The sequence below is a fragment of the Calonectris borealis genome, chromosome 6 (assembly GCF_964195595.1).
Source record: "Calonectris borealis chromosome 6, bCalBor7.hap1.2, whole genome shotgun sequence".
Classification (NCBI taxonomy): Eukaryota; Metazoa; Chordata; class Aves; order Procellariiformes; family Procellariidae; genus Calonectris; species Calonectris borealis.
In genome coordinates, this window is record NC_134317.1 from 43,122,548 (window position 1) to 43,133,945 (window position 11,398).

The 11,398-nt window shown below is 51.6% G+C and overlaps 1 protein-coding gene across 1 annotated transcript; it reads left to right on the forward strand.

Moving 5' to 3' along the window:
• Positions 1–315: 315 nt before the first annotated feature.
• Positions 316–10,876, forward strand: ASB1 (ankyrin repeat and SOCS box containing 1). The gene is given in 6 exon segments (XM_075153814.1): positions 316–464; positions 466–585; positions 734–880; positions 2,805–3,107; positions 8,167–8,552; positions 10,444–10,876. Coding segments are annotated over 6 exon segments (1,239 nt in total). The 3' UTR covers positions 10,578–10,876.
• Positions 10,877–11,398: the final 522 nt, after the last annotated feature.

Below are 11,398 nucleotides of genomic sequence, written 5' to 3' on the forward strand. Positions count from 1 at the left end.
TGTGGGAAACCTTGTCTAGCCTAAGAAAAGCAAAACTCTGCGCTGTACCAGCTTGCAGACACTTGGTATCCCTCCTGCAGAGGTGCAGCTGGCGGCCGTGAGGCTGCTCCAGGGACACTTAATTATCAGCCCCATTTTTGCCCGTTGCTGGAAGAAGGAGCTCCCAGGTCCCTTTACCAGCGACCGAGCTCTGCCGGGCTAACGGCTCCGGCTCGGGGCGCTGAGGGCCGCCGCCGCCGGGAGAGCCGGGCCGGGCCGGGCCGCCCCAGCCTCCCTCCCGCTGAAGTGCCGCCGCGGGGCGGGTCTGAAGGAGGAATGGCTCCGGCGTTGCTCCTGGCTGCCGGAGCGGAGGCGAACCGCCCTCCTCCCGCCGGGGAAAACCACCTTAACGCGGAGGCAGGAAGCCGCCGGGCCGGCAGGCACCAATCAGGCCGGCCCGGGGAGGGAGGGCGGTGGCGGCGGCGGCCGGGGGGACGCTGCCGGCGGGGAGGGAGGCCGAGCCGGCCCGGCGTTGCGAGGGGCAGATGGCGGAGGGCGGCCCCCCCGGCGGCGGGGACCCGCCCGCCGCCTCAGGCGGGCAGGCAGGTAACGTGGGGGGGAGCGGCGCTGCCCGCTCTGGGCCCGCCGCCGAACCGGGGGCTCCTTTCGGGCTCGCCTTGTGCCGGGAGGCGACGGGACAGCCCCGGGCAGCCTCTGCCCAGGGCTCAGCCCGGCTCCCCGCCTCTCTCTCCAGCGCAGGTCGTAACCTGAAGGAGTGGCTGCGGGAGCAGTTTTGCGACCACCCCATCGAGCACTGCGAGGACACCCGGCTGCACGACGCGGCCTACGTGGGGGACCTGCCCACCCTCAAGAGCTTGCTGCAAGAGGAGAGCTTCCAAAGGTGAGGGGGGCTTCGCGCACCCCGCCCTGCCCGCACCCTCACCCGCCCTGTACCCCTCGCGGGGACGAGGGGTGCGAGGTCCCGCTCAAACGGTTTTGGCTAATGACTCCCTGGGACTGCTCACCCCACAGCCATCTCCCCACAGCCTGCTCCTTTTGGAGACCCCATCCCGCTCCGTTTGTCACAGGAGAGGTGTCAGGTTGGGAGGATGCTCCGCTCGCCCCCGAAACCATCCCCCGTGGTCTCCCAGAAGGCAAATCTCAAGCCAGTTCGCGAGCGTGCGGCGGCCACGCACGAGTTCTTTTCGGATCAGGGTGGAAACGTAATACCGTGAAAATAGGAGCCTACGTATAATGGGAAAAACACACAAAAGGGATTGCAATCGAATATAAACCTGAAACACCCTATGTTACAAAATCTGCCCAGTGCTAAGTCTGTGACCGTGGGGATAGTTAATTAATTTTCCTGCACCATGGAGAAAACTGCTTAGAGTGCAAAATGTCTCCCAGCCTCAAAAAAAGTGTCCTTTCAGCAAAAATGAGAATGAGCCAGCCCCTCTTTCTGCCACTTGGGCAGCTGGGGCTCTCAGGTCCCTTGGTCTGAGATTTTTGCCTTATTTTTGTCCCATGCTGTGTGGGAACCCTGTGGCAGCAGGGCCAGGCCTCCTTCCTTGCAGGAAAAAGCAAAGTTTGGCGGGAGGAGGAGAGCTGGACCCGCAGCACCATCACACAGGTGGTGAAGTGAACCAAGAAGTGACTTCTTTGAATTTGGGGGTAGGTAGGGGATGGAGATCCCCAAACCTCCAAGGTTAAAGGGAATGCTTTTAGCATAAGACTTGACAGCTGAGAGCTTGATGTGGGGTTTATACTACTCCTCTTCCTAAAACGTGGTTGAAAAAAAAAATTGTGGCATTGCTCTCCCAGCAAACTCTGTAAATGCGCTGTATAAAAACTGCTTTGTCCTCTACCAGTTACGTGAGCCTGCATGGAGAGAGCTAGAAGAGCAAATCCACTGCTGCGCTGGTTAAAGAGCACTTTCGCCAGCCTACATTGGCCTTAAAGAAATCCCTTCCTCTTTGCGTGTTCCGGCTAAAATGGTACCCGCAGTGATTTGCAGAGAATTTGGGAGTGAGGTCTGGAAGTTTATGAGATTTGTAGGGCTAACCTGAGATCTGGATGAGCATGACAACTCATACGAGTGATTTCAGACGGGACCTAAGTAGCCGCCAGCCAGAGCCATCTCTTCTATAAATTGGAAGAGGCTCTTATGCCAGTATAGCCATCCAACAAGGATGCTAATGGCCTACTTATGCTGTTCAGTGCAGGATGGCCACGCGTCCCAAGCTTACTCCTTGCTGGCACGGCTGAGTTTCCCTGGATTTTTGTTTATGTCATCCCATGGTGCCTGGCTGATTGTTGCCAGCGGTATGATACGGATGTGCGCCTGCATTTCCGTACATTGCTCCCCTCCTCTTGCTGTTTCCCTGCTGCTTTGACAACCTTCTACCCCTTTTGGAGCAGCTTGAATTAAATGACCAGCTTGGTCACTTCTGATTTGGGACATCTCCCTGTAAAAAGGGAGTATTTTTTTTTTTTTTATTGGTAATTTTGACTGAGCTTTGAGGCAGGGTTTGTCCCTCACTGTGCATATGTGCAGCTCCTGACACAGCAGAGCTGCGATAAAGCCCATCTTCCAGGCAGTACTCCAGTGCATGCCATAGTCTCTGGCTACTTAGGTGCAGCGCTTAGTCAGGTTATTGGCAGGAGCTTTTCAGGGCTGCTATAAAGTGCCAAAAATGGGGAGGAAAACTTCAAGGGAGCTGGCTGGGCTCTCCCAGCATCCTCCTTCAGGGCTGGGGGAGGTGGGATGGCGCAAGGCGGCAGGAGGGCCTCTCTGACCCAACACTTCTCCCCTCTGATGCCAGCCGGATCAACGAGAAGTCGGTGTGGTGCTGCGGCTGGCTGCCCTGCACGCCGCTGCGCATCGCCGCCACCGCCGGCCACGGCCCCTGCGTCGACTTCCTCCTGCGCAAAGGGGCTGAGATCGACTTGGTGGATGTGAAGGGGCAGACCGCCCTCTACGTGGCCGTGGTCAACGGGCACCTCGAGTGTGCCAAGATCCTCCTGGAAGCTGGGGCTGACCCCAACGGCAGCCGGCACCACCGCAGCACCCCTGTCTACCATGCGGCACGTGTGGGCCGGGCAGACATCCTCCGGGAGCTGATAAGGTGAGAGCTCGGGTGCAGGCTGGAGATGGTCCTGGTGGGGAGATGGGTGGCTCTACCTCCCTCTCTTCTTCCCTTGGGATCTTTCCCCCATGGGGCTTGGAGCATCCATTCCCTCCTCGCATGCCCAGTGCCTCCACAGGCCTGGTGAAGCTGACCAAGAGATGGACAGGAGAGAAGGTGGAGGGGTGCCCAAAGGGACATCCTTGTCTTCCCTATCACTTGGCCCTGGCAACAGGTCAGTGCCCTGCTGTGTGACTCCTGTGACTGTTCTCCTAAGAGAAAGCCCAAGAGAGGAGTCTCTGTTTCTGAGCCCACCAGCCACTATTCAGTCAGAACCAAATCTTGCAAAGTATCTTCCCCCCCACCTCCATCTTGACTGCCAGCTCCGTGCCCCTGGCTGAATCTATGAGTGAGGTGGATCTCCCAGTGAACCAAAAATTGTCTGGAAACACATCTCTCCTTTGTGTAGCTCGGCTGCGCTGACCATTTTCTGTCATTGGGAGGAGAGATGCTCGTCGCTGGCACTGTCTGTTCTTGGCTGCCTGGCGTTTTCCCATCACTCCGTGGCATCTGATTCAGTCTCCCCTTGCCGGATGCCCGATGCACAGTTCCATCAAAGGGGTGGCATCTCTGGGGCAGGGAGTGACGGCCGTCACTATGAGGTGATGAACAGTAACCTTAGCTGGGTGGTGGATGGATGGTGACCTCCTACCCCGCTGCAGCACCAGCAGTGAGTGGGCTCAAGGTCTGTGCTGTGCAAACTTGAGTTTCTTCCTCTGTGGCGTGCCGTGATACTTCCTTTCTTCTAAATTGGAAGCTTTTTGTATAAGGGACCATGCTGAGCAACTATTATGGGCCATTGACACCAAATAATAAGGGATCATAAGGGGAAAATGTAAGTTGTAGAAAGAAATAGTAGAAGAGAAGAAGGTTTATTTGGATTCACGCGGAAACACTCTCTAAGGAATCCCTTCAATGACCGCAAATGCTAGAAAATAACAACAAAAAGGATTTGAATAGAAAATTTTCAAAGTACTTGGGGATTTTCTGCTTTCCTTTTTGCTTGTGGGGAAGTTAATTTTCATACAAGTGCAGCTTTAAGGAAGCTGGCAAGTAGAAAGAAGGGGAGACGGCCCCCCCTCCTTGCTCCTTTCTCAGCAAGCCGAGAGAAGGATGTCCCCATCGCCACGTGCTTGTTGGTGCAGGGTTCAGCTCACATGCTGCATTCCCGAGAATCTCCCCTGATACCTCCGCTAAGGCAGGGTGAAATGTAGCAAATGGTATTTCAGCAGCACATGGAGAGCTGATGCATTGATTTATGTGTCTACTCCTTGGGATACCTTGCCAGCAATATTAAAAGCAAGATTTTGGAAAACTTTCAGGATTAAAAATTAACTGGAGTTTGTCCAATATCTTTTTATTAGACAATGTCTCTCCCAAGGCTGCTAAGCTAATACCAAATTGTCACATTGCCCAAAATTTCAAATATCTCAGAGTACGGATTCCACAGATCTGTTCAGAGTTGCTTACTTTAAAATGCAGTCTTATGTTGCAAAGCTCGCTCAGAGATTTTTAAAATGTTGATTTAAAGGATTTGGCAGGGGGAATGCGATGAGGAAGACACATTTACTGAGATATAAGGAAATATTTCAGCATGTTCAGCTTGAGAGCGCCTCAGTATCCTGGAAAGAAAGCCCAACCCAGTTCAGGCTTGCTGCAGGTGTCTAAACATCACCTGGTTAATTTTTTTTTTTAATCATGTGGTAGCACAATCAGGATTCCTGAATCCTACCACAATTGCTGAACCAGCTAACCAAGCAATAGGTGAAATTGTATCCATTAATAGTAAATACACACATAGCTATGGAACGGCCATCCATTTTATAAGACGGCTGGCGGAAATATTTATGGTTGTATTGCCAGGCTATAGATTACTTTCCTAACAGTTTGTGATGTGATCATGCTGCAATGGGAGCAGACCGTTGCATTATACTTGCAGTGTAACTGAGGGCTGACCCAGCGTGTTAAGGACAAGAGGATCCTTTTGCCACACTAAAAACGGTGAAAAAGAGATCTGACAAATCATTCTGATGCCTCAGGCGCGTGCCTAACTGTGATAAAAGCAGAATTTTGTATCTTGCTTTGAATTGGGGGTTTCAACTGACAATTTTGGTGATAATAATGGAAAAAAAAGGACTAAAATTAAGGGGTACCTGCTCTCCGGAGGTCAGGACCATGGCCATAGGAGGCAGCGGCCCTACGAAAGTCCCACAGCAGCACAGATAACTCTATCCAAATGCTCATGTTGTCTGATTTTAAGAGGTTTATCTACAGGGAATATGTGCGATTGCCTGTGCAGAACAGACACCTTTTCTTATTTAGCCCTCTGTGCTCCCACATCGGTGAAGTGATGCAGATTCAGCAAAGTGCTGTGGAAGTCCCCAAAAGATGGGAATGTCCCCTTAGTGTGCAGCGATCCCTGGGCTAGCTGCCTGGCCTGGGAAGTGAAGCTGGGTCCTGTGGCGGGTGCGAGGACCAGCTTGCACTCAGCAGTGTTGTTACTGCCTAGCTCCGTCCTTTTTCTGCATTTCTCCACCCCACAGATCTCCTGAGATCTCAGCCAAGATATTAATGCTTGGGAGATCTTGTGTGTTGGGGTAAAAATACACTGCATGCCGTTTGCAGCTCTTAGACAAGTTTCCTTGGCTCTTGTTCTGTGTGTGTGTCCTGGTTTTGGCTGGGATAGAGTTAATTTTCTTCCCAGTAGCTGGTATAGTGCTGTGTTTTGGATTTAGTATGAGAATCATGTTGATAACACACTGATGTTTTAGTTGTTGCTAAGTGGTGCTTACACTGAGTCAAGGACTTTTCAGCTTCTCATGCTTTACCGACTGAGAAGGTTGGAGATACACAAGAAGCTGGGAGGGGGCACAGCCAGGACAGCAGACCCAAACTGGCCAAAGGGATAGTCCATACCATATGATGTCATGCTCAGTATATAAACTAGGGGAAAGCTGGCCGGGGGGCTGCTGCTCAGGGACAGGCTGGGCATCGGTCGGTTGGTGGTGAGTAGTTGTTTTTCATTTGCATCACTTATCTTTCTTGGGGTTTATTTCTCTCTCTTTTTGTATTTTCCTTTTCATTACAATTTATTATTATTATTATTATATTTTATTTCAATTATTAAATTGTTCTTATCTCAACCCATAAGTGTTCTCGCTTTTACTCGTCTGATTCTCTCCCCCATCCCACCAAGGCGGGGGAGTGAGTGAGCGGCTGTGTGGTGCTTAGTTGCCAGCTGGGGTTAAACCATGACAGTGTGCTTAATTTAAATGAGGCTATTCCCATCCTCAGAATTGAAGCATTTGGTGAAGTATTTGCTGGATAGGGACCAGCCCCTACTGGGTTCAGCAAGAGCTGTGCTTGCCTTGAGGCAGAATTTGTCCCCAGGTGGTTTCCTTATTTGTTTTATTAACTGCAGAAAGGAGTATAACACTATCTAGGAAGATAGAAGAATCTAGTTCTCTGAATGCTTAGTTTGCAATTTTGGGAGGGGGACTGGCGGGTGAAGGAACCTTTTATCCCTCTGTGGGGAGAAGGGACAAGGCTTTGCTTGATCTGCAATGCTGCAATGAAAACCAGCTACTCCTTAGGGGACTGTGTTGTCTTCTTCTTTGTTCCCATCCAAGCTGCATGTGAAGTAGATGGAGTTAGTGTCCCCACTGCTTGGGTGTTACCCAGCCTGGGGGACATAAGTGCTTATTTCTGCCGTCTCTTCTTTCTGCAGCATTGCCATTTTTCAAATTCCATGCTTTTCCAGACAGCGACAGTTGGCCTTTTTGCTCCCATTTATTTAGCTGCATTCTTCACTTCCTCCAAAAAAATGAAAAGAACCAAAGCCAATAAGCCTTGTTTTCTGCTTGTTCACAACTTAGTGCCACCTGTACTTCCCAAAAAGAAGTATGCTGCGAGCGCTGCTTCTGTTTGATGATGCTGCTGATGTCCGTTGAGCAGGACTTTACCTGCTTGCATGCCTTCTCTAGGCCACAGCAAGCCCGAGCCCGCCTTGCTCTAGCCGCAGGGCTTATGGAGCAGTTGGGACACCATGGCACCATGCAGCGAAGATGTGAGGTACGGGTTCCTCTGTGGGGTAGAGCGAGGCAGGAGCCAGTTGCAAAAGGCTTGAGAGGTTTGCTGCGGCAGCTCGTTGAGGTCTCCCCTTCAGTGCCTGGAGTGCTGGCCAGTGAACTGTAATCTCTTGTGCGGTGTCTAGTATAATATATAACCTGTGAATGGAGCTGTGCAGGATGGATGGGGAGAGCGGAAGGTTTGACGCAATTATTTTGTGTTTTTCCAGTTTCCTACGTGCTGAGAGTTGGCGGGTACATCCCTTCAGCTGAGCTGAATACTAGGGAAAAGGCCCCTTTTTGACTCCCTGATGGGATTTCTGATGGGATTTCAACCACCCCAGCTCCTTCGGGAGCAGGATTTTGTCATACATGTTTCGCTGTTGAGCACAGATTTCTGTTTCCATTTCCCTGCTGTCTGCGACAGTCAGATCGATTGCCTGTATTGCTTTTGGCCTGTTTTATCCTGGTGGGGAAGTTATTTCGCTGCATATCTTCAACTGAGTCATTTGGAAAAACCCCTGCTCCCCAGCCGGCTCATTAGCATCCAACATTATGTGGTGCTGGCTCAGGGCTGAGCCGTCCCTTGTGCCAAGGCCGTGCTAGGCACATCCTTCAGGAGGGCAAGGAAAGATGCTCCTCAGCTGCTCTCTCCCGAGCCTGGGCTGTTGCGGGCAGAGAAACAGCTTTGCTTCTTGAAGATCAGACCGTGCTGGATACAGCATCCTCGCTCAGAAGCCCTGCCAGGCCCCTCTCAGTGTAGGTATGGGCAGTTCTTGGGTGGTGGGCCCCAGAGGTACCAAAGACAGGCAGGGTGCTCACCCTCCGGGTGTCCTTCAGCCTCAACCTCTGCCATTTTGTCACCCTAGGGTGCAGTTGTGGTGCTCTTGCCCTTGTTTCCAAACCTCTGCTCTTCTCTCTTCCCCACCCAGGTACGGCGCAGACGTGGATGTGAATCACCACCTCCCTTCCCGAGTCCCCAGCCTCTCCCTGCGGCCCCTCACCACGCTGGTGGTCTGCCCGCTGTACATCAGCGCTGCCTACCACAACCTCCAGTGCTTCCGGCTGCTGCTCCAGGCAGGAGCCAACCCGGATTTTAACTGCTGCGGGCCCATCAACATCCAAGGCTTCTCCCGGGGCTCCCCCGTGTGTGTGATGGACGCTGTCCTGCGGCATGGCTGTGAAGCAGCATTCGTCCACCTCTTGATTGACTTTGGAGCCAATCTGAACCTGGTGAAAGTGGAGGCCTTGGGAGTTGAATCCACGGGAAGGGTCAAAGTCAACCCTGAGGCTCTGCAGGTGTTCAAAGAAGCACGGGGTAAGTAGCTTTGACTTACTGAAGTGGCACCGGTTTTGTCGAGATCTGGATTCAGGAGAACTCTTTTGAGAGTGTATTTGGTAGTTGGGAGCTGTTAAGGTGGTAGGGTGGGTGTTACCATCCTCTTTTGGGTCTGTCTGTTCAAGTGCCTTCAGCCAAGTGCAAAAAGATCCTGTAAACAGGTTATACCTAACTTAAAAAGTGTAAAGCAATTCTAACACACAAAAAAGATAACTGGGATTTAACAAGCTGTTAAGCTAAGTGTTAATGACTTCACCACCCCTGATATGGCTCCCAAAGAGCTGTTGCTGGCCAGGCAGGCATCAGGCAGGAGGACTGTGGGGCCGGCCTCTGCGGCTCCCTGGCACGGATCCTCAGTGTTGCCTTCGGCTCTGTCAACACTGATGACTCAACCCAATGGCTTCCCCATAAGCCTCCAGCGAGACTCCCTGTTTTTCTCCTGTTGCATTTTGTACACTCACATGGTGTTTTCCCTCTGGAGTCCTTCAGCTACCGATGATGCCATCCCAGCAGCCCAACCTCTGTTGGTAATTTCACCTTTTTTCTCTTTCTCCCAGTTCTTTTCCATTGCCTAACCATGTCCTCAGCAGCCTGAGGCAAGATTTAGTCAGTGAGGTCCTATCAGAGCTGGGCTTTGGGTCTGCAAACCACAGGCAGGTTATGGCATATCCAGTGAGACCCAGTTCTCCAAAGCCATGCAGACGTGCCCTCACTGTTCTTGAGTGACCCTGTGCTCTGCAGGGGGGCCCAGGGAGGGACCCAAGAGGTAGTTGTATCTGGACAGGCTACTTGGGAAGTAAAGTCACAAATGGTGGTAGCAAGTGGCAGGAGGGAGCTCAGATGGTGGTGGAAAAAGGTGGGAAAAACCTGGCTTTTTGAATTTAACATCCTCTGGGAAGCAAATGAGTTACAAAAGAAGTAAACCAGAGCCTCAGTCCTGAACGTGCCTAAATTTACCTGCTATTTCTTTCTTTTTATAAGAAAGCAACATCAATACAGTGTGCACCCTTGTTTCAGCCAGGGCAGCACCTCGTAAAACCACCAGGCTCAGCTGGTGAAGGCCAGGGCTTTGCACCAGGGTCGGAAATGGTGTTTCCCTCTCGAACTCCAGAGAAATTTGAAAGGGATTCAGGATGTGGGATACAACCCCCAGCCCCCACCCCAAAGTTATTCAGCTTTGCACGTGCCTGGTTTTTAAACCTGCCTGGACTTTTGCTGAGAAGAGGTGCACATAAGCTGGAGCAGGTGGTTTCCATTAAGCCTGGGTTTAGGAGGCAAATGGGACTCCTCAGGTAGAGCATGCAGGATAATGGAATGGTGCCTTGGAGGTCCAGTTCCTGAATCAACATAGACACCACCATCTTCTTGTCCCTGTGCTGGAAGAGCTCTCCATGAACTCGAAGCCCTCAAAAGAAAGTTGGGATAAAGCCTGAGTTGGCTGTCCATGCTGTTGATTCCCAGGGGGTGGTTTAGAGCAAAAATAAAGTCCACATAATTTTAGAATGATCTGATTAGTATAAAGCTGCTCACAACCTCTCCTGCTGTGTGTTCAGCCGTGGTCTCTTGAACTCGCATGCAGGGACCGGCTCCATGGTCACAACCCTATGCGGTCTCCAGCTTGCCCTTCCAAACTGCCCATGTGGCAGCTGTCGTTGCTCCAAGTCTTTGGCCAAAAGGTTTGGCCTGCTCACGGGGAGGATTTGTGCACGCTCAGCTCTCCTGCGTTGCCTTCCTGTTGCTGTGCAGGACGTGGCCTCGGCGTTAGGAAGGGGTAAATGGCTCCTCAGCTGTCAGCCAGAGCTCAGCACAATTTACACGCTGTTATCCCTCTCTCTTCCTCAACAGTTTTTCTCTGCTTTCTTTATTGCAGGCCGCACCCGGAGCCTCTTGTCTCTCTGCCGCATAGCTGTGCGAAGAATACTTGGCAAATCTCGTCTGGATCTGATCCATATCCTTCCAATCCCAGACCCCATTAAACAATTTTTACTTCACGAACACAGTTAAAGGGCAACTGGCTGCTTTCCGGGACAGTTGGATTTGGTAAATGAGTGCGCTGATAAAGCCAGGTGCCAATCCTAACCCTTCCCCCACAGTGAAACACTGTATTGCTCATGGAGTGCACATAATTCCCTGCCCCTGTGATTTTCCCTCCAAATTTAGGGTGCAGTGATTTTGTGTGTCTATTCTTAAGCTACTGGTTATCTAACGGGTGATCTCTTGTTTGCAACTGGTTGGGTGATGAGGCCAAAAAGCGTGTGTGGCTGTTACATGAGCAAATACAATATATCCTATAGCAGTTAGCATATGTCTGTTTGTTATGACTCTACCTCTGTTATTGCTCTGTGTTACACACAACTTGGGTCTCAGCGGCACTTCTGCGTGGGGAAAGTGTCCGTACTTAAGCCTTTCCTCTTCCTATAGTGTATAAGGGAGTCTCTCCTTGCCTTGTAAGGGTTTTACAACAGCACTGTTCTCTTTCTGCCAGCAGTACCTGGCCTTTCTCTTCCCTATGGAGTTTGTGATTGCTGCTGTAAAAGTGGGTGTATTTTCTTCTGTCCTCTTCTGGTGTGAAACGCATCAAGTTTCCTGTCCGGTGCCGTGTGTTACTTGGAGAATTGTATCCGTCTCTACGTGCTGCAAGGTAGCTGCTGACTTGGCTTTCTTCGTGTAGAGGCCCCATCGCACAGATGGGAGGGTAGCAGAAGATGTAATCCTATCCTGTCTGAGTCGTTTCTGCAGAGCACCAGATCTGCTGTGGCAGCTTGGCTCTCCCTCCAGCACTGTGATGGACAAGGCAGGGGCTGGCCGCTCCTCTTCCCGACTGT